At 39.5% G+C, this 23,396-nt stretch overlaps 1 protein-coding gene across 10 annotated transcripts in view; it reads left to right on the top strand.

Moving 5' to 3' along the window:
- The first annotated feature begins 413 nt into the window (after positions 1–413).
- The window catches only part of LYST (lysosomal trafficking regulator), an 89,342-nt gene continuing 66,359 nt past the window's right edge, over positions 414–23,396 (top strand). For 5 of the 10 annotated variants that reach the window (XM_075146498.1, XM_075146501.1, XM_075146500.1 and 2 more), the window contains exons 1-3: positions 537–649; positions 19,246–19,444; positions 21,824–21,914. In XM_075146498.1, the coding sequence (XP_075002599.1) occupies positions 570–649; positions 19,246–19,444; positions 21,824–21,914 (370 nt within the window). In that variant the 5' untranslated portion in view covers positions 537–569. Of the gene's footprint in view, positions 477–534; positions 650–14,675; positions 14,768–17,865; positions 17,951–19,245; positions 19,445–21,823; positions 21,915–22,032; positions 22,122–23,396 lie in introns of those variants that run through there. The other 5 variants (XM_075146496.1, XM_075146495.1, XM_075146497.1 and 2 more) reach the window with 5 other exon arrangements.

Below are 23,396 nucleotides of genomic sequence, written 5' to 3'. Positions count from 1 at the left end.
GGCGCAGGCACCGGGCAGGCGGCAGTCAGGCTGCCCATGTGGCACCCGCCGGGCGCACGCGCTGTCACGACCCGACGCCGGGAGCAAGCGGAGCCGGCCCCAGGCACACCGCGGCACTTCCAGGGGCGCCCTCCTGCTGCCGCCGCCGCCGCCCCTGCCAGCCCGCTGCGGCAGCCGAGGGCCGCCGCCCGCCACGCAGCCGCCCGGCCGCCGCCGCTGCGCCTCTCACCCGCCGCCCGGGCCGCTGGGGGCGGAGCGTGGCGGGAGTGGGCGGGGCCCCGCGCGCCGAGGGGCGGGTGAGAAGCTGCCCAGGGAAAGCACGCCCCCGCCCAGAGGGATTCCCCCCGCCCCCCGCTCGCCCAGGCGGAGGCGCCGATTGGCTGGCGGTGCGCGCGTGATACCGCCTGCCGCCCACCCGCGCGGCGGTGCTGGCGGAGCGGCGGCGGCGGCGGCGGCGGCGGGAGCGGAGGAGTCAGGTGGGGCGAGAGACGGGGCGGGGCGGGCGCTGCGTTGCCCGGGTGACGGGGGCGGGCGGCGCGGCGGGGCCGGGCGGGCCGGGCCCTCCCGCCATGGGCTGCCGGGACGCTGTCAGCGGGATAAGAGCGGAGCGGGCGGCCGGGCGCGTCGGCTCCGGCGGGGCGAGGAGCGGGTAAGGGCGGGGCGGGCACCGCCGCCTGCGGCCTCGGGTTGCGGGGAGCCCGCCATGGCGGCGCGGGGCCGGGTGGGAGGCAGGCAGCTCGGCGGGCACAGGCCCTGCTGCGGGTTTCGGCGAGGGGGCGCCCCACGGCGGGTCGAGGCCGGCGCCGGGAGCCGCCGTGCGTGGGCCGGGGCGGGCTGTCACCCGGCGCCCGCTGCCTCGGTCGCGTGAAGATGCCCGCTGGTGGCCGTTGTTGGCTCAGGGCAGCCTGGCCGGCGCGGCCGCGGCGGCTGTGGGAGGCGGAAGAAGCCGCCGCCGATGGGGCGGGCGGGGCCCAGACCGCCCCGAGGCTCCCCGGGGCAGGGGCCGGGCCGGGCCGCGGTGGCTGCCGGCGGCGGCGGCGGCGGGAGGGCTGGGTGGGTGGGTGCGCGCTCAGGGCCCTCGTGTTTCTCAGGGGCAGAAGTCGGGGCTGGCTGCGTCCATTTGGTGGCTTTGTATGAGGCGGTTCGTCGCCCGGAGTGCTTCTTCCTAACTCCTGGCCTCTGCTTTTACCGAAAGGCGACATTTAATACTCCCTGTGCGCGCACAGGTGGTGTGCGCGGGGTCCTTTCCGATCCTCCCCGCGTTACTGGGATGCTGCGGGCTCGGCTCTGCGCTGCGGCGGGCTGTGCTTTGCGATGTGTTTGTGCAAAACTGGAGCACAAAGGCTCGCTGTCAACGAGGCGTTTGTTGAAGATAGGAGATAACAATTAAAGGAAAGCAAATGTGGGCTGTTCACGGAAACGCGATAACGTTGATGGACGTGGAATACAACAGTCGCAGCACTTCGGCACCCGAGCTATTCTTTCTTTTACCTACTAAAAAGACTGGACAGAGGAGCAGTGAAAACTTTTAGATATTTTCTGAGGATGGGGAGAATGTGTGAAGATACTCTTCCGAGGAAAAAAAAAAAATCTAAGAATTGGACATTACCTGGTATCCCCAAATGAACTAAAGATCTGTCTTTTACTTACCTATACAGTGAGAGAGAAGGCAGGGAAAGCAAGTGGATCAGTGAAAGTGAGAATAAAATTTCTTGTATAAGAGAAAGCAGAGCAATTGAAGAAATTTGAAAGGAGAACCAGATGACTGAATGTGGTGGCCTAGGAGTTGGAAAAGCATGTAATGTGGTTATAAATGGGGACTGCCTGAACAAGAAATCAAGATGGGAGACATTTTTTTTCCTTTTTAGTTGTAGTGCCACATGAATCAATAAGACTTCAATATAAGGATCTAGAGAAACTTGGACTTACTGACACAAGCTTGTGTCACTAACAGAATCGCACTGTTGCCTGTGAGGTGGTGGGACAACCTTTGGCAGAAAAACCAGCAAGGAGATCTGTTTTAGTCATGTGTATCATAATCTTATGCTAGGTAGCAGAAAAGAGATGTCTGGAACACTAACTCTTCCTGAAGGAAGGATCTGGATTTGCTTGCTTGGACAAGAGACCATGTCTGTGTGGAGCTTGTATCGTAACAGGGCTACAGTGTGATAAAGAGTCAGGAAAATACTGAGTCTCCTTTTTGCCTTTAACTGTAGGTTCACAGACCAATAGTGCAAAGAAGAAAGTATCCTCTGAGATACCTTAAAAAATCTGTGGTTTAGTGTCTCTGAGAGTTTCTGGTGGACGTTTAAAATAGAGTGAATGAAGAATGCGAATGCTTTCATATATTGTCTTAGATAAGACAAAAAATCAGCTTTTTCTAGGGTATTTTAATTTTACTCTTCTTTCTTCCTCATTGTGCTTTGGACAGAGAATCGTGCAAGCTAAGAGCGAGTAGCTTTCAATGCCTTACTTGTAAAACCAAAGTTAATAGTAAATGAGACCTCAGGAAGTCAGTCATCACTTGGTTTGTAAGACTGTATACTGATTTCTTAAGAGGAGCTTTTTTAATGTCACTCCCTTTCTGCTTTCCCTCTCTCCTTCCCCCGTTAGTTTCTTTTTACCGTACTCAAAGACAGCTTTCCGTAAAAAATGTTTAATTAATTGTAAGAAGTTTTTCTTTTAGGTTAGTAACCATTTAATTAAGATTCTTCTTAAATGCTTCTTTTGCTTCTTCCTTTCTCTTGGTCCCTGGTACGTTTTTCATGTGCTTCCATATCAGTTTTTAGTGCAGTTTAAGGCAATAAGAAAAGAGACTGTAAGCATCTTGAACAATAGTATAGGATCTGTTGGAAAGCAAGACACTTAATATGTAAACATTAGAAAAGAGAAACTACATTCTTAACACTTACTAAAAGTAAGTTACTGCTTTTATATAGTTCTCTTTACAGTTAAGCTCAAAGAGCGTAAGCAAATACTATGAAATATGAACAAACACTTCAGGAAGCTATCGGTTCTGTATTTTTATTGTCAGTGATTTCTTTAATAGACCATGTGCATCCTTATTAATATACAATTGTACACCCTTGCAGCTTGTGCAGGGATCTAATTTCCTTTGTATTTGAAGAATTTTGTCATTGTCATGGTGGTCTTTTTTTGAATAAAATAATGTTGCACTGGTTTGGATACTTGTCTTTTGTGGGCAGAAGGGAGTGGAGGGAACATAGGGTGAAATGATTATTTTGTAAGAGGATTCTGTTGCACCAGGAAGCACTTGCTGTCCAGAACATGCTTGCTTGTCCTTTGCAGGTGAATTTAAGTTCTTTGGAGTGAACAGCTGTCACCGACAAGACCTCACTAATATCTGTTTTACTCCTTTTGAGTAAACAGGCTCTGTGGCCTTCCTTAGTGAAGAAGTGTAGTAGCTGTTGTCTGAGATGTCACTACTTCATATTGTTGATTCAACTATAGGGTCATCTTTTTTGTTATGTTTGTTGGAAAAATGGATTATAATGTTGGAAAAGGATTGTAATATGCAGTGGAGGCAGGGCTGTATGTATATATCTGGGATTACTTTGACTCTTGCTTTCTTTTCCAGTTCAGAGACAGTTGTGAGAATGTCAGTTAATCTGGCAAATCATTGCTTGATGAAGATTCATAGGCCTTTAGATAGTATCAAATAATTGAGCTGGTGTCATCAGAGCTATCAGCTCCTGTGATAGCACTGATCTGGAGATGATATACCTGGTTTTAGACTGGGACAAGATCAGGTAGAAGAGATCTGTGGTTGCTGCTGTTCTGTCACCTGGACTGATTTGTCTGAGCTGTCTAAGCTGATCAAGCAGCTTGTTACTGCTGAAGGGGGAGAGCTCCCTCCTGCCTTCTTCCCCTTGCTGGCAGTGACAACTGCCTGATCCCTCAACATGGCAATTCAACAAAAAAAATCCAGCTGAAAAAACTAGATTTCTGCAAACCTGTGGAGGTGAGTCACATTGAGAAGGAATTAGATGAGTGCAGTGCTGGAGGAAGAGGAAGGGAAGAGTTGCTGGGGAGGAACAGAAACACCTGCTTGCTAGTCATGAGTTGTCAGGTGGGCTGAACTGTCTTGTTTAACTGTACTGTAGCTGCTCTTCAGGAGGTGGGGGCTTTTGCTTAGACTCAACAGGGTGTCTGCTTCAGCTGTCAGGTCATTTGAGAAGAACTAATAAAGCAGCATAGTATGCACTAGATCTGGATTTTCTTTTCCTCTGTTCAGATTCAGGTCTTGCATTTGAACATGTCCTTCAGTGACTTGTTGAAATTATGGGAATGTCTTGCCTCCAGATAAAGCACTCTGTACAGAAGTGATACTGGAATGTGTGAAGGGAAGGGAAAGGAGAAAAAAATGCGATGTGCAGTCTTGAGGTTTTTCTTGCTATAAGCTATTAGCTCTTTATGATTCATGTTTGCAGCCTGGGGTCTGATTAAAATGCCATTTTTCTGGGAAGTGAGGGTTTTTTGGTACTAATTATTAGAGTAGAAGTGTGAGTCTTGCTAGTGTGATTTTTAGGTAACTATGCTGTACTCTGTGAAGATACAGCTTAAATCTGATGCTGAGTATGAGAGCAAGACAGAACAAAATTAAACACAAAACTTATTAGCTTATACATGTTGAAGAAGGGATAGGTATGTAATGCTGTGATCAATGTAGTGAAGTCCTGGAGTAGTGCTATATCTTGATACCTGTAAGTGCTGAAACTTCTATTGTATCTTTGTTCCGGATACTTCTCTTAAGTTCTACTAGCTTTTTTAGTCACCACGGCACGTTTCATCTTCTTTCATATTCTGTAGCTCAGGTACTTTGTGGTTTTGGTGTGTTACAGAAGAGCAGGGCTTCTACTCTTCTGCTTCTCTGACTTTATTTCTCAGCCGCCCTCTCCCCCATAAATAACTCGCTACTGCCTGCTGTTACTGTGGGTGGGATTTTGCAGTGGCCACACCGTGGATAAGCACTGAAAGGGTTGTCTTCTGCACTTCTGAGCTTGTGTAGTTCACTGCAGGCAAATGGGGTTTGCCCTGTGACACTGTTTGCATGGGGTTTTTGAGCCATGTGGAGCTAAGGCACTGTGAGAATTACTCTTACTTATGTTTTCTGCGCTTTCTGGATAATTTGAAAGATGGGAAGTGGAGGGCAAAAGTGATGAATGGTGGTTTGCGAAAGATGGTGGAAGACTAGTCCCTGTTAGACTGTGACTGTGTTAGAGTGGTTGGGCAAGCATCTGACGATCTCGGCTAATCCTCATGTTTATGCATTCTTTGCCCTATTTTCCTGCACCCAGAAAGTTGAGCTCCTTGACTTCAGTTAAAATCATCACCATGCTCCATGGAAAAGTATGGGAGCATGAAGTACTAAATGTGAGGTGGGAGGAGAGAGTTTCTTGTTCTTCAAACTTCTGACAGTAGAGAAGAACCTTTCTGCTTTCCCAAGAGAAAATTGGGAAGGTAAAATATCAGAAGGAATTACTGTCAGGTAGTGCCAAATGCAAGGCTTCATTAGAAGCATTAAAACTGATGTTAACTTTGTCCAGTTTATTTCAGCAAATGCCCGACTTCATCTACTCCTCTTTAGTATTGTGGAGGCATTTACTGAAGATTTGTGTTCTTGTGGGGGGATAAATGGCAAAAAGCATCTGACTAGATCTGTTAACCTCAGTAAGCAACTGATTTGGTTGGACTTCAGTGTGTTAACTAAAAGATGAGGAATGAGTAACAGAAACAGCAATCTGAAGGCATGAATAGTTCTCAATGTCTTAATTCTGGAAAAGAGTGAATTTGTAAGGAAAATATTTAAGACTTAAGGAAATATTCCTGATAGTTCATAGCTGTATTGCAGGAACTGAAAAAAGTCCAGCAATATACTTCCATTATAATATTTCAAGACTTGAAATTTGTCCCGTTTTGATTTAGTAATTCAAACAGACACTGAAATAGTCTTAAAATTAGCCAAATTTTCTTTCACCTTCCTATTCTCTTCCTATTGCAAGGCAAGAGAGTTTAACAATCCTAATTTCAAAGAATTGAGAGCAAACATTCTTATGACTTGCTGTAGAGGAAACAAAGCAAAATCCCCAAACTGTGAAACTTTGTGGGCTACCTGAGGTACATATTTATCTTTGTATTACTTGCATGTTTCAATTATGAGGGGAGATTTGAGTCACTGAAGAGTGTGTAGTTTCATTCTTGATTTGTACATTTCAATTAACAAAAGATCAAAGGAAAGCAGAATTTTCCTTTATGTGTCTAGATCTGTAGATGAAATGCCGTGTGTGGGGTCTTTTTGACTCCAGAAGGTACGCCTAATTAATCTAGAACTATTTTTAGAAGCCTAAATTACTTCAGATACAAAGTCAATTCAATTACTGGACTCCTGCTAAATCCTTAGCATTTGCAGAAGAAATTATCATATGATGTTTGGTTACTGAAAATACTACTTGGCTATGTATGTAGCCTTCATCTGGCACACTTCATTCATCTCCCCAGCTGTCTCTCAGCAGTGTAAAATCTTGTTTGTGTGTGCATGTGTGATAGACATCTATAGTTTGGGGACTTCCTAAGCATAAAGTTTGGCTATTTTTTGCATTGTGGAAGGATTTAGGGTTTTCTTCAGTGGTTTAGGATTTTCTTAAATATTTGTCTATCTAGTGATAGGTATACTGGGAAACTTCATACTCTCAGTCATTATTAGTGAAATTAAGTGTAATTATTGATTATAGTTTCTCTGTTGGAGTCTATACCGGTTGACTAATTTTGAGTGCTGTTTAAACTTCAAGAATAAAATAAAAATCGTAGCTATTCCTTATTTGCATTCCCACTGCAGAAAAGCTACCTAAAGTGGGATGTTATACGAGTCATTTTGCCTGTAGTTCTCTTGATTGTTGACTGGGTCTTCTGGGGCCAGTTCAGTGCAAGAGGGGTCAGCACAGCTGGAACAAATACCTCTTTGCTGTAAAGCCTGGGAGGAGTACAGGGTCAGCTTCCCTAAGGCAACCAAAGCTGTTTGCATGCTGTAAAGAAGCTGGCAGACTGAGTTTATGAGGAATAAGTGTATGAAACTCTCAGATACATAGGTAAATGATTTTTTTTTAATTCCACCTTCAGAATTGCTACCTGCTGTCTTGTCTGCATCTGATTGCTAATAGAAAATACTGACTTCACTGACTAGTTCTAAAGTCCCAGAAGCAGAATTAGTCTTCTGCCCATTAATGACTTCTTTTTTTAAACTCTGATCATTGACCTTCCCCCCTTATTTAATTGCTCTTAGTGGGTATGTTAGACACAATGCCAAATTTATCTCAAGGACTTTACTTTCTAGTTTTAATCTTCTAACTACTAAGCTTTCTGTTTCAGGAATAGCTTTTACTCATTCATATCCCTTCAGCAAGAGTGTCTCAAGATACTGCTCAACTTTTTTTTTTCCTCTTCTATCTCTCTGAGTATTGGTGCAATCAAAATGTATAATCTTATAATTACAAAGAGATTTGTATGGTCCTCCAGGTCACGATTGGAGTGGTAGATTTGTTGTTTAAAATAATTTCTGGGTAGATGCAGTGTGGTCTCATACTTGTAGTGTGTTCACAACTACAGTGTTTTTCCCAGTTGTACCGGAGACCACGCTATCTGCTGTACTACAGATTAATGTAAGAGGGTATTCACAAAGTCTGCCTGGTCTTGCAGGGCTGGTCTGTGTAGGGTCGCTACTGGAGAGGCCTTGAACGTCTGACTTACCTTCTGTAGTAGACTGCTTCTTTCCTTTCACTCTGCAGAGTCTGTGGAGGTTAGGCTTGATCTTTATATTTAGTTGTTAGTCATTACTGTGCAACCATGGCTGTCAAGGCTTGCTTTGTAGTCTGTTTTGGGTGGCAAGCATCAAACCTAAAGCTTGGAAGAAGATATTTAGGAGTATTACCTGTATATATTTTCATTTGGGGAAGAACTTGTTAGCGTTCTTTGAGTAGTGTTCAGAACAGGGCTCACTTGGGAGCTATGCCATTTCAGCCTTTTCACTGCTGAATGTTTTGCAGAAGATATTCATCCTTCAGTTTTCTTTTAGAAGAACTTACTGGTCTTTTGTGGTGGAATATTTGTCAGTTCCTTTCTCTAGTACCATGTGTTCCCTACGGGTGTTGTCCTCTGGCACTTCAGATAAGATCTGGAACAGATCGTTGTCTTCAACTCTGCTAACAAATCTTGTCTCTAGCATTTTCATGGTACTGGTAACAGCTTGGTATTCTTCAGTGCGTTTTAGCCGGTTCCCATGATAGCAAGCATATTTGTTTCTAACACAGTTAATGTTGCAATGATTAGTTTTGAAGACTCCCAGCTTTCCCCATGCCTGTTCTAAGGAATGTTTATTCTTTGTGCCTGCATGTACTGGTCTGAAATGTGCAAATTTTCAATGAACTGGAATGGATTTAATGTGGCTAACAACTACATTGTGGTTACTGACTTTGGATAGTATAAGACCACAAACTTGAGTATAGCATATGTACAGGGTTAATGCATTGCTTGAGTGTAGGTGGTTGGTTGAGAGCCTGTCTTTTATTAGTACTGTACTTTTTATCTTGTAGATGAATCATCTTTCATCTTTTAATTTCATTTCAGGCTCAACAAGAATGCATTCACAGGTGTTTCACATTGATGAGTAAATGAAATTCCATGTTAAGTTGAGAAGCTGCCCCAAAGCACTTGTGTAATATGCAGCTAGCCTGTGAGATTCTTTGCCATTAACTCTGTCTCGATATTTCATCCAGACTCAAAAGGAGGAAATTGTTGATAATCTGCTAACTTGTAAAGGAGATACAGATCTTCATAGCTCAAGGCAGAACCTGATAACCTGCTGAATTTTAGCAAGAACAACTTTTCCAGCGTTGATCACTTAATCTCTGGTGTCGTCTTCTTAGCACACAGCTGATATTGCTCTGTTCTATAGTGACAGTTTGCATTGGTCATTATTGTAGTGAACACTTCTTGAAACTTTGCACTAAAGACTCCTGAAAATCTTAATCTAATCTAATATTTTTTTCCCAAATAAGGGTCAGATATGTCAAGTAGGTATTTATATGTGGAAAACCTAGGGCGACATAAAACTAAAATATTAAAATGTGCTATTTTTCTGCCAACAGATTTTCCCTTCTCCTTTCTTACATGATGGTACATGTAGTCAAAGTTTTTGATAATGTTGTACAAGTAGACAGTTGGCATTTAATTCTAGCCCCCAAGGTAGTAGTACTTTCCAAGAAGTAAATACTAAGTGTGAATAGGGTTTGCAGGTGCTATATGTGTTAAGTTTAACAAGCATCCTGAAATTACAGCAACATAATAAACTCTACTTGTAAAAGCCCTGTCATGAGTTAAACAGGTAATACAAATTTAGTTTTTTGCAAGTAGACTTTAAAATGATGAAGAACAAATCATGATGTGAATACTTCACAATCAAGTAGGACAAGAAGTTGTAGTTTAAGTTAAATGTTGATTAAATGCTGTTTGTTTCGCTGCTGTGAATGTTTCAGTAGCTTATGATGCACCAAAAGCTGCATCAAAAGTCACTGAATTGACCTTAATGAGACATTTTTAAAAATGATTCTCCTGAGAATGTAGACCAATTAACTAAATTAAAGTTGCTATACAGAATTATGCTAGGGATTTCATGTTAGACGTGGAAAACTGTTGTCCATGTTCCAGAAAGTATTGTGTTGCAGATGTGGTGTGAGTGAGGACAACTAACACTTGAGGAACGAGGATGAGAGGGGGATGTTAGCCCTCTCAATCTCTGAAGCTTGCTAGGTTTGAGTAGTATGTAGCTTGGCCTCTACCATACTCTTGTACAGACTTTGCCATGTATTCTTTGAATTGTGAGGCCTGTTGCTGAAATCCTAAGTTTTGCCAGTAGCTTCTTCATAATGGGTGTCAGAAAGTAGAATATTCATTATAATCATAATGATTATAGCTTTAACCTTTGGAATTACAGACCTCTAAAACATCATACAAACTGCGTACGCTTAACTTTATTTGTGGATCTCTGGTGCATTGTTTATATGTGGGAAAAGTCTGCAGTTAGCTTGCATATGAGCTGGCTTCCTTTTTGGGGCACTCGGACCCTGCACCAGTTGCTCTTTTCTTGCCAAGTTCTCTCTTCTGGTTTTCATAGTCCCTGTTTGGTCAACCTTTTTAATGCAGTTTATTATATCGTAATGTTGTTCTTGTCTTGGTTTCCAGTCACCTGTGTGCTGCTACTAGTTACAGTCTTTTTATAGTCGGTGGCAGCTAATAAATTGGAAACTTGCTGTTTTGAGTTGATAGTCTTCATTGGCCTTGTAGGACAATCTTATGCACTTCAGGGCTATTACCAGGTTTTCCATTTAAGGCACTGACATCTTTGTCAGATACACAGAATAATGAAATGACAGTATACAGTGGAAACACTACAGATGTAAATCAGAGTTCATTTAATGGAAGTAATGTCCTAAGATCACACTTCGGAAACTGTTGAACAGGAAAACTGGATTGTGGGTAAATGGGATTTATTTTTACTTGTATGTAAACAAGAATACTGTATGTATGTTAATCTGTTATACCTTTCTGAGTTGTGCTTCTATCATTTGTTCAGAGCTGTTGTTACCAATAATTATGCTTGGCAAAAGTGAGATTGTAGAAGTAGTCATGTTGGGGAGAGCAGACTTAAACACTTATGGGTCAGAATATATTCCAGGAACCAGATTAAGCTCTAGCAAATACATTTTAAGTTACCTTTGAAAAAATACACTGGCCAAGTTTGGGAAGTGTAGTCTGGAACAAACTTGTGCCCAAAGAAATTACCCATGAGTTTCACTTCTAACTGTCAAAAAACCACTGAGGCCTGAAAATACATGGCAAATGGTAATTTGGGGGTAAGGAAGGGTTTGAGTTTTTTTTCATCTCTTACCTTACACCACAGGTCTGGGTCTCGATCAGAAGAATGATATCTCTGAAACTGTTTCTGAGAAGTTGACCTGTCTGTACACGTAATGCCACTTTGTGTATCTCTAGGTGCCTGTAGCCTGATAGGTATTTTGGAAAGTGCCTGTTTCTTTAATTTGGCCAAATCTAGCATAGCATTTGTCTGATCTTGTTTGCTTTTTTCCTTAGCATTCCTATTCTACAACAGGAATTGCTAGTTTAGCCATCCACATCAGTGTTTCCTGACCATACCCAATATGAAAATGAGTATTTTTAGTTCTTCAAGGACTATTTTTTTCAGAAAGCACAGATAATATAATTCCTTAAAATTTTGTCTTTTTTCAGTGTAAGATATAATGCTTTCACATCCACTTAGAGGTAGAAGTTTTCTAATTCTCAGGTTGTATAAACACTGAGCTTCATGGATTAAATTTTGTTTTAATACCTAGGCAGCAGAACATAAGTAGACTACGTACTTATAGGAGGCTTAAGATACTTGTAGAAGCAGGACTCTCAGACTTTGGGTATTGCAAGACAAGCATCCCACGTAGGTGAGGTGGGAGTGAAACATACTTTTGATTTTACGTAAAAGTGGTGTTAGTAAGACTATACATACATAAACACACTTGTATACACAGCAACACCATTGCTCTGAAGGTCTCAACATACTTTTCAGTGTTCACTAAAATAATACTTGTTTACCATCTTGTGAACTTGACACACTTTTCACTGGTTAGTTAAAAGGACAGTGCATGTGTTATTTATCCAAAAGTACTAAGCATTTTTATTTTTCACTTTTTTCTTTATTCTGGGGAGAGAGACTCTGAATAACTTGTTTGGAAATAATATTGATCTAGTGGATTGCACAGAAGACTAAAAGCTAGTTACTGAACTCCATGATGAAATCAAGGACTTTGTCAGAAGTAGAACTGTGCCAAGAAAATTGACATCTACCTGCAGTTTTGTGATAAATTCTGTATGTTAAGAGGTTGCTTTTCATGTGCAACCTGATAGCTGGAGCAACACTGCCTTAGTCTGTTTCAATAGGTTGTCTGCTTCTGTAACCCCAAATAGTTAATAAATAACAGCAAAGGACAGAACAGATAGTGGTTGGAAATAAAGAGTAAGTAGGAGGTCTTCTGCGGAGCTGGAGGGTTGTCTGGTATGTCTGTTTTGAGGATGAACCAAACTTGAAGTGTCTTGTTTTTGCTCTTGCTTGCTCATGTTTTTGAATGTCAGAGTTGTTGGATGGTTAGCAAATGTTCACTGGCTTTTAGAAGCTATGCTTTTGGCTGATTGCCTTGCATTGGTAAAACAAGGCATCAAAGCATCTCAAGCTTTCTGTTGATGCTCTACTTGAATTGCAGGTTCCTGTTTTCTTAAAGGCTTGTGTGTTACTCCTGCTGTGTAATCTATTTTGGCAATGTCAGCTATTTGTTTCTAGTGTGTTTAAAGTTTTGAATGATATCAAAGGGACAGAAAAGGAAGACTGCTGATTTCAGCAACGGGTTAGTTTGAGGCTTTACTTGCGTTTCACCACCAACTACAGACCTCAAGGCAGCACTATAGGATATGTTCCAGTTTTTTTCCAGGCCACGCTAGATATGTATTTCTGTATTGCACTCTCTCATGCTCTACTTTCTTTTCCTTCTTCAGTTTGCACAGAGGAATTAATCATAGTATTCCCTTAGTTTTATTGTTAACAAATTTCTTTAAACAGAAGGCAGTCAGATTTGGTGTCTGCTGCGAACAAGATAACCTTAGTTTCTGTAATAAACCCGGCAATCTGTGCCACAGTTGCAAAAGCCTATTATGGAGTGTCTTAGTGTTAACGTGCTGGTGCTCTTCATTATGCCTATTGTCCTCTGCTAACAGAAACTTGAGCTTAAATTGAAAGTTTAACCCCAGAGTAAATCTGATTAAAATCACTGATATAATCATATTAATATTAAAATCATTGAAGAGGTCACAAGCATGTTCTCCAGAGCATAAATGTTAAGTACAAGCAATGAGGCTGGGACAAGTATTTGCTAAATGGGATGAATACTGTATAAGGTAAATGTAGCATTTATTGGCCAGTGGTGACTCATTCCCATATACTTCATTCTAGAGAATGAGTAAAAGGGCTACAGGTTTTGAACTGGAGGCCAGAAATAACTGGATTGTACAGTGGCTTATAGAAACTACTTTTTTTTTCAGAGTGTTAATTTTAATACCTACTAAAAATGCAACTTCATTGTACTCTGTACTCAAAAGGACTTGCAGCCATGCCATACCTGGTCAATGTTTGTCTCTTACCTGAAACAGAAAACTAGGGAAGGTAAATAAATTAACGACTTCATGTAGCTGTATGTTCTTTACTCCTCTTTGCGTGATCTGTAAAATAGCTTCTCATAAGTTTATTTTTCTTATGAGACTGGCTATCACTCCTTTAGTGCAGTAAGATACTCGTATAACCTGGTAGACAAGACTGCTTTTATTTAAGATAACATAGTGAGCTATGGGAAATTAAGGCTTGCAGGTGGCTCGGATGTGCCATGCATACTACCTTAGGTACATTATCACTTTGTTTTACTCAGGCAGTCAAGCCTGACTATGCAGCTGTATGAACAGCACTCAGTAGCACGTTCATTTTAGACTGATATAAGTATTTACTAGTGAGCAATTTGAAGAAATTTATTGACATCTACTTCATAACAAACAGAGATGGTTTAAATAGTTCCTTTTTTGCTAGTACTATAAAATTAACATTTAAAAAAAAACTAAAAAAAAAAAGGCTGTGAGGAGGTAGGTTTATTAGAGCACTAATTTGGGCTGTTGTGTGAACTGGAGACCACCACCAGACTTTCTGCCTCTCCTTTACTCTTGCTGTAGCTGTTGGACAACAGTTACTGAAAGTAATAACTTAAATTAGTATTATGGGATTTGACTTCATTTGGCTTAGTACTATATTTTATTACAATGCTGCTGTAGTAATTTGGTAATTACTAGTTTTTATTGTATTACTGGACGTTCGAGGCCTTTCTGGGCAATGCATTGCTGAAAACATAACCAAGTAAAAGGCCCAGTTCACTCTCGGAGGCAGAGTACTAGCTAAGCTTTCGTTGCATTTTCTTCATTTCCCAAGTTGCGCTGATGTTAGAGATAATACCCTCTAATCATTAGCACTATATAAAGTTAGTATATTCATGATTCAGTATTCAAGACTGCTAAATTGGTCTTATTTTTAAGTTGTATCCTTTAAATTACTTAAAGAGTGATTTTGGTATTTTCTGTTAAAGGCTTAAAGTCCGTTGAAGTAAGTACTAGGCATTCCTATACTTTAAGATGCTCAGCTGATGAGCAACTTCATAAAAATGGAAAGAAGTTCAGAGAAAATACAAGTTTCAAGTGCAGGAAATAGATTTATACCAAACAGCAAAGAGAAAATAAGTCCCTGGAGAGCTGGTGCAGAAAGGGGCCAGAGGGCAGACATGATATGGTTTGAATTATGAGGATGATAGAAAGATAGGCATGAAGAGGGCAGATTATATGTGAATGTCAGATCATTCATGGTTGAGTGATTTATTTTTTTAAAGCTTGTGGATTTTTTCCTTTTATAAATAAATACTATCTAGTAGATGTAGTTTTTTATAAAATACGATAATCATATTCTTCTAGAGGGTGAAATGGAATTTAAGAATGTGATTATTTCTTTTCAGTGCTAGCTATATGAAGCCCTGACACACTGTGTATTCCAAAACTGTGAGTGTCCCATTGGGACCGTACACAGCAGTGGTGGACTGAGATTCTGGTAGGTTTCTTTCTGCTCTCTTATGGCTTAGTTCATGTGTGATGTTTTAAGTTTTGGGATTTTTCCCTAGTTAAGGTGACATCTCTGAAGTCTGAAGAGAGGTGAGGCACTTTGCCTCAGTACAGGTGTTTGTGTAGCACCTGCTTACATATTACCAGGCACCACAGCAGTTAAAGATGTATCACTTTACTGGAGAATTTTTCTTTTGTTTAGAGTAGTTCCTGCAAATTGGCTGGCATACTTTCTTGGAGTAAGATGAAATGATGTGCTGCATAGAGTGTAGTATCAGCGTACCACAATCTGCAACAGAAAGAGAAGGTGACAAGCAAGCTGAAATCTTAGAGTGGGGATGGATTTGGTTTTTTTTAAAAACAAAACAACCCCCAAAAACGACCTCTGCAGAGTGTTTGCTATGTTACAGCATCAGCAGGGCAAGTTGTTCAGTGAGTTCTTCTTTGAAAAGCGATGTGCTTTAAGTGTTCAAATCACTTCTCAGGAAACAAATACAAAAGGGAAGAAGGTTGTCTGTGCGTATGCAGCTTTATTTTGAAGTTTCTTAATTATTTGTAAGTTCTCCTTGCATTGTTCTTTGTCTCTAGCTTCAAGATGGGATGAATAATGAGGTTATATCTGAAACTGTTTCCACAGACACGTTTGTGCTGTCAGTCTGTTTCAGAACTTAATTGCAGAAAAAGAAATAGGTACAACTGAGTAGTTAGCACTTGTTGGAACGAGTCCTTCTAAAAAAGTGCTTCATTATCCAGCATGGTATCTCTTTACAATTTTTTCTGCACTGTAGAATGAGAGCATCTTAATTCCTTACTAATTATGTATTAAGTTCTTGCATTAAGAGGATATGCTTGATGTCTTTTTGCGTTAGCATCAAAAAAATAGTACTTTATCTTACCACTGACATTGAGAATTCACCCTTTTGCTAGAATATGGCAATATAGGTTAAATCCATGTAACAGTGCAAGCAATGCAGGAAACCTGGAGACTGAAGTTGCAGATGGAAGGACATTAAAACATGGTGGACTGTGTATTTTTACATCATCTAATAGTCTGGTACAACTGCAAACCCACTAGCTGCTTAAGCTATTCAGTTGCAATGAATTGTGAATGTTAGCTGTACGGATAAGTTGGTTTTCTTTGAGGCTGTGGATGAAACTTTTTGTTCCCAAGCACTCAAAGGGGGGCCAATTATTAGGAGCTTGCCTGGGCAACCTAAAGTGTTTCTCTCCTTCCTTAAGGAGGTCTTTCATGTAATGTTCATGCTTATCATGGTTTTAAGTTTAAAGTTGAAGTTTTTGTTTACTTGCCGCCTGAGAATACTAAAATAATGAATTTAGTCTTTCTTCTTTCTCTTTTCCTATCCCCATCTCTTCCCCCCCCCCCCAATTAATTAATTGTGGATATAATAAATGTCTTTTGAGCGTTCACCTACAGACCTTTGTAGTTGAATGTTTTTGAGGCTTTTCTTGGTTACTACCCTTTGCATTCGCATTGATAGCAAATGCATTTTTGGCTCTTTACCATGTCTAGCGAATGAGGTTTTAACATTTAGACTAGCTTGCAACTGGAGCACCCCAGTTTGTGGACGCTTCAGTAAACGTGGGTTTGGACAGTTCATCTCGGTGTATGCCTGATGTGCCAGTGGATGTAACTTTTGAGAATTTTAGGGCTTTGTCAGAAACTGGACTCAGTTAAAATGTAGTAATGACACCAAACACAAATATTCTAACACTAGTTTTAGAAACTGGAGTTAACTATAAGGAAGACTGGTAAGGAGTCCTGTTACCATTGATTAGTACTTGATCAAGATCTGAAAATGGTAGCAAAAAATGCTGAGAGGTTGCAGAAATAAACATTGCCTCTGCAATTTTTGGTGTCTCTCTTCTAGGAAATGGCAGGGAAAGTATTCAGCCAGTCAGACGAAACCATAATTAGGATTTAAAGTATATTTAAGGAGCTTTTCAATCTTGTTTAGTAAATAAGAGTATTTCAGAAGGATTAAAATAGTTTTTTCCTTTTCTTAGATTGAATACACTCTGAAGATGTGAGGGGAAGTGTGATAACTAGAAACTTGAAGTTTTAAAATGAAAAATTAATAAACCGTTTGACAATTTAGCTTACAGCAAGGAATATGGGATATGCATTCATAAATGAATGAATGCATACTCTCTACAGCAATCATTTTCCTTGAGTTGTTACAGAATCTTTTTGCCCTTTGTGCAGACCTCACAAAGACAGGGCTGATGTATGTGTTGTTTTGTTTTTACTTTTTTGCTAAAGCATGTACTAGGGGTAACTGTCTTAGTATTCATGGCCATTCTGGAGCGAATTGGGAGATTGCTTCTCCCTATTGTTATCTCAATCTTTTCTTCATGACTAATTACAGGGGTAGTTTAAAATATTCTTCTTAGGGAAAAAAAAAAATGCGTTGCCTGTTTTGATCCTCTGTTAGGACTGGAGACAGTTAAAGGGGTAGGAGAGAATTAACTCTTAAATCGCTTTAGTGGACTGTACAGAGCCGATACAATACTGTTCCTTTCCAATTTTATTCACTACATCTTCCCCAGTGCTTAATGTAATAAAGATTGGTTATCTGTCAGGACAGAATAGGACAGATTTAAAATGCATTTACGTCAGCACCTGACTGCACAATTCAGTTTCTCATACTATCCATCACTTGCACCTAGAGCTGCAAGTGCCTCAAGTATTATGCATGCAGGTAGTGATCACTAAAAATTCATACTGTTTCTAGAGGGAAATGTTTAAACTTGCATACCTAGCTCATTTTACATTTTAAAAAATAATGAACTTTATTATGTTAACTTACCTTATATGTACCAATTATTTTCTCTGTAATAAGATTTTGGTTATGCACAATCATAAGCTAAAAGTGAAAACTAGAGTTTTAAAGCTCAAAAAAACCCTAAAGGACTCTTTATAAACTTCAAATAGCTATCATAAAATAGCTATTTGTTTTAAAATAAATTTTAAATTTTAAATTGTTTTAAAATTTCTTAAGCTCCTTTGCTTTAAAAACAAAGAAATTGCGTATTAATCATGGTGTATTTTTCCCTTTTTAAAAACAGGTGAACCAAGGGTGATATTTCCAGAATATATTTGCTTTTTATTCCAGGTAGAAGATAAATGTGTTAACCTGGCAAAGTAATTCTGGTAAGAATTTTCCTGTTACTTCTACAGTGAATGTCATTATATGTATAAGTATTCAGTCTTGCCACTAAAAGGAGCTTTCTGTACCATTAGTGCTAACAAACAGACCTTTCTTACAAGGTCTTATTTTTTACCTAGTAATTGCAGGTAGGTGTTTCTTGATGAAGCAGTATTAATCCACCTGTTATATTGAAAGTTATTTGGCTCTCTTCTTGCATGTTCTATGCTTGGACATGATGAAAATATTTGACTTTCGAAGATTTTACTTCGGCTGTTTATACAGAAATAAAAGGAGTTAAATATGCTGTAGTATTCATTAAGTGGGTTTTATGTGGATTAAGCATTCTTGTTCCTATAGCAGCCATCACTGATTCTTGTTTTTGTTTTGCCTTCCTCAGTGATCCTCTTGAGAGTTTTCTGCAGCTGAGTTTTGTATTTCTTGTCTTGTTTGATTCAATGTTTGTTTTAACCGTTTCAGTATGTACTAGTGCTGACCAACCAAAGAATGCCATGGCATAAGAGAAACAAAAAAGTGTTTTTATAAGAGAGAGTGAATAGACAAAGTGTATGAGTGCCTTGTGTGCCTTATCTAAAGTAAAATTAATCAGTTTGGGAATCGGTACCAATGCTTTTGGTATTTTCTCCTAAACGTGCAGTAGAATTGTATTGTGAATTAAGTACACTCAGTCTTGCTTGAAGGAAAACACTGTGAGAACTGGTAAATCTAAAGCATTGCATTTCTGAAACTCTCATATTTATCTTGACTCATTAATTTTTTTCTTTTTGCCCTCTGAAACAATCTGCATACTGTTGGAATACATAACATGGTAGAAGATATGTTCAAATAAACTATTAAAGAATGTTTTCTGTACAATGCTGTGTAAGAGCTGCCTGTTTTCTCCTTATGCTTCAGGTCAAATACCTCTTAGAAGCAGACAAAGGTTGAAGCTTACATCTAGGTTATAAAGAAAAGCTGAAACGAAGTCACTAGCTTTCATTTATGCAGTGGGAGGGAATGCTGTGTGTCATGGGCTTTTACCTGATAGATTTATAAAATGAGTGCTTGGGGTCGTGGGCTGTTAGCTAAAGTTTCACTGAAATAAATGAAATTCTCTAAGCTCATCCTTCCCATTCCCTTCTGCCTTACATGGGTGTATTTATTCCTCAGTGCTACAGACACTCCATCCTTTGTGGGGTTGGGGTACAGGGAGGAAACGCTCCTCTCTTCCCCCAGTCTTTTTTCCATAAGGAATGTATTTTCTGATGGATTTAATTTCTGTATTTTCTTCTACTTACAGCTCAGACATGAGCAGTGCCAGTAACTCACTGGCACGGGAATTCTTGACAGATGTCAACAGACTGTGCAATGCAGTGGTACAGAGGGCAGAGGCCAGGGAAGGTGAAGAAGAAGAAACTCATATGGCAGCACTGGGACAATACTTAGTTCAAGGCCGTGGGTTTATTTTGCTTACAACACTGAACTCGACTATTGATCAGGTAATAGTTTTTCTTACCTGGTTATAATTTTTGTATTGAGCTTTGACTCTGTGGATTTGTCTGGCTCATGTTCTTCTTGGTGCTGGTTTTCTTGCCTTTTTTACGGTAGAGTGTATGAATTAATTGTGAAGACTAGAAGTTCAAAAGGATATGTTGCAGTTGCATTCTGTCATTCAGCAAGAACAGAAAAAGAAAAAATAGCTAATCATACCTGTTTGCCAGCTGATATTGATGATTGCTAAACTTTTGACTAGTTAAGGCATGTGTGAAGCTCAAGTGCAGTAGCTGGGTGGAAGGAGGCAATAGGTTAGAATTTTCAAGAGAAATGCGTGTTTACTGAACCTGCAGTACAAACTGACAGTTCTTAATTTGAGAAGGTCCTCCTGGTTTAAGGCAGTAAAATAAAATTAAAATATACACCTTCTTACTTTGTTTATGGGCCATGAGATATATTTTTGCTCTTTAAGTAACTTCTCTTGAACATAATAGAAAATAAGTATTTTGTAACTTTAGCTCAAAAGAGAAAGTATTTTAAAAGAGGTGATCAGTTTATACTATTTTTTTGTATGAAAAGTCTAGCACACATCCCTGTAGCTGCAGATGGCAGTTTCCTTCTCTTCTTTCTCTTCTGCTTCCTCTTCAACACTATTGGATATGTACTAAGCAATGGGTAGGATGAGATGCACATTAAGTCTTTGTGCTTTGAAACTGCAGATCCCAGTGTTTAAAAATAACGAACCAAGTGAATCCTGGTTGGGTTTATTGAGCCCTTAAGTGAGGTCAGCTGTTAATGCTGGTCAAATTCATCTTGCTTGCTTTTTCTTTATGATGTGACTTGTGCTAAGACTCCAGTCAAGTCTGCTGGCTTGGTTCTGGATTCCAGCGGGTGCACTGGCTAAACAGTAAATCCACAAGACTGCAATTACATATAATTGCTAAGAAGAATCCTTACCACTTCTAGAGCCGTGGGTTTTTTTAGATGTCACTCGAGTTCTGCATAGTTGCTGTTAATAGAGGCTTCAGGACTAGAGCTACTGGAAAAACAGCTGGCTTTCATGTAAGAAATAAATGGGGGATTCCATTTGCCTCGCCACGGATAAAAACCCACTTCTGAAGTAGAAGGGGAAAAAAAGCTCATGGCATTCTTTATACAACATCAGCAGTTCAGCAATTGTTTCCTGAGGAAATACGTTTTTTAAGAAAGTGGGGGGAAGAAGAACTTGATTAATGAGGAGAGTCAAATTCTTGAAGTGTACCACTGAAATTTGAAAAGTTAATATTTTGCTTTTTCCAGTCTTATTGTTGTGCTTTGAATGCTGTATTGCTCATTCCTATTCTAATTAATTTGTCTTGCTGAGAATACATTTAGTAGCAGAAGAGAGTTGGGAGAATGACTTTGAAAAAGCATAAATTTCGGGTCTAATTGTATTGTAACAATAGTTTTAGATTTTTTTAAATTTTCGTTTAAATTGATAGTCTCATCAGACAAATATTAACTATTTGTTACATATAGCTCTATAACTATATATATAACTGTATATATTTGTTATATATATAACTATAACTATTTAACCTGCTTATCTCCATACATTTTAATTTCATTGCTACCTTGAATTTTTGGAGAAGGATGTTGTTTCAACTGCATATCCCTGCATGATGTTAACTGCCAAAATGCTTGAGTCAGCTTTTTGTGTTTGAAAATTTCTGATCTTTAGGACTGAAATAATTCTGATAGCGCTGCATAGCACCCAGTAAAGGAATTGTGTTTGAATTCTGTGCCTTCTACTGTTCCTCTCTGCATTGAAATTCTTAGTGTATAAGTCTTAGAATCCCAGTAGGAATGAGGGTTTTTAGTGGTTATTCGGTTTTGTTTTTTTTTTTTTAATTAAGAGTAACCTTCCCTCTTTCCTCCCATAAAACTTTACCTTTCTATTGTGAGTCAATAACATCACTTGATAAATGTAAGCTTTTTTTCATTTGCTTAAAGGTGTAATTTTGGAGAAAGTAGAAAGTTTCCCATAAAATTCTTCAAAGTTACATTTTTGGAACTACAGAAGTTTGAAACTTGTCTTGGCCTTCATGTTGGATTTGTTTAAATCAACAAGTTATTTGCTTTTGACTTTCCTGGTTTTGTTTTTTTTGGGTGAGGAATTCCTTCAACAAGAGGGATTAGGAGAGCTTTGTATAGAAATAGTTGCAGAGGTGTAGTAAATATCTTGGATGCTTTCTGATTGTCTCTAGTTAATGATTATAGTACTCTTTGCAGTTAGGTCATTTTTTCAGTGCATAAAACTGCAGAAAAGCATAGGGAACTGAATGTTGAATAGCTTTGTAAAATAAAGAAGGATAACTTTCGTTTCTATTTTGTTTCTAACATAGGAACTGACATGTCGGGAAGAACTTCTGACCCTTCTCCTGTCACTTCTGCCATTGGTGTGGAAAATCCCTGTCCAAGAAGAAAAAGCAATAGGTATGTTTTATCACTTACAGTATGAAGGAACTAAAAAGTGGTTTGTGTATTACTACAGAGCCTAGGACTCCCGACTAAGGAGTAGTAGTTCATTGTAATACATATCCTCTTAACATAGAATGAAGATGTGGATTCTGCAGAGAATTTAAACTCAAAAATACCAATGTTCTGTCAGCATACAAGGAAGATCGAAATTGTACAGAGAAGGTAAAGACTCTCGGTCAGTGTGAAAGACAGTGCTCACATTACTGTGTAGCTGAACTTGATGGTGGTGAGATTTTTTCTTCGTTTCAGGTGATTTGGGGAGAAAAGGATTTGAAAGAGTATATGATATTTTTGCTGATATGAAGTGTTTCATAATGAGTAGAAGGGGAAAACATACTGATTCTTTTTAAAAACAAAAGTGATACATGCTGGCACTAGAGACAGAATGATTCAGATTTTTTTCGTCTGAAATTGAAGAAATGGGAAGTAGAGAATAAGCTTAAAGCCAAACAGTGGACAACAGAGCATGAAAGAAGTGCAATGTTATCAGGGAGACAGGCCCTGAAAAATAGAATATTACTGGATGATTATGGACAGAACCAGGCTGCATTCCTTAGAAAATATGATGTTCTGTATAAGAAACTGATGTGCTAATTGAGGAATCAAATCACAAGGGTTCAACTGCCAGAGTCAGTTCAAAATGAATTAAAGAAATGAAAGGTATTATGAATTAAATGATGGTACAAAATAAACTCTGTGCAAAAACTGAACCAGGGAATGGCAGCAATTTGTTTGTTTTGTTTTGGGCTCTTGCATTTGTCTGATGAATTTTTTTCCCTATTAGAGGATAAAACAAAGAGGATGAAACAAATGCAGTTACCTGTCTGTCTGAGAGAGTTCCTAAGGATTCTCATCTGAAGCTCTCCCAATGTTTTTTGCTTTTTTAAACTCCTGCAAATTGAAGGCTTTTGTTAATGTTTGTAGACTTGGAGTATTTAAAGTGCACTTTTATATAATAAACTTTCCTGCTTGCTCAGTTGCATCATTTTTCATGCTCCTGTAAGCATGATTGAATGAAAGAAACATTTTGGTTATCTTATGAGAGCTTTGACTTTTCCAGGGTTAGTTTAAAATGCTGTTGTGTAAATGGGTTTTAAGATGTTCTGGTTTTGCACTCTGCATAATATACAGTTTTTGCTTCTATAAATTTCCCTCTGAGGAGTGAGTAAATATGTGCAGTAAACATGATGTGTATCCAGTTGTGCACTAAGAATTCTTTTTCTTGGATTGAAATAAATGCACCTGTATTAGGCAGCTTTTTTCTTTCTGTGCAGGAAATATCCTTTGTTTGATAAAGTACTCCTGGTTAATTTCCTGCCTCCAAAGCAGATGGTGTTTCTTCCTTAAGCATCACAACTATGACTTTATGAAACAGCAAGGCGCAGTCATGCTTGCACATGGAAGCATCTTTTCTTTCAGTTTGATTAATGATTGTAT

The sequence above is a fragment of the Calonectris borealis genome, chromosome 3 (assembly GCF_964195595.1).
Source record: "Calonectris borealis chromosome 3, bCalBor7.hap1.2, whole genome shotgun sequence".
NCBI classification, from domain to species: Eukaryota; Metazoa; Chordata; class Aves; order Procellariiformes; family Procellariidae; genus Calonectris; species Calonectris borealis.
The sequence above is the reverse complement of the archived record's forward strand: the minus strand, read 5'-3'. Positions and strand labels throughout refer to the sequence as shown.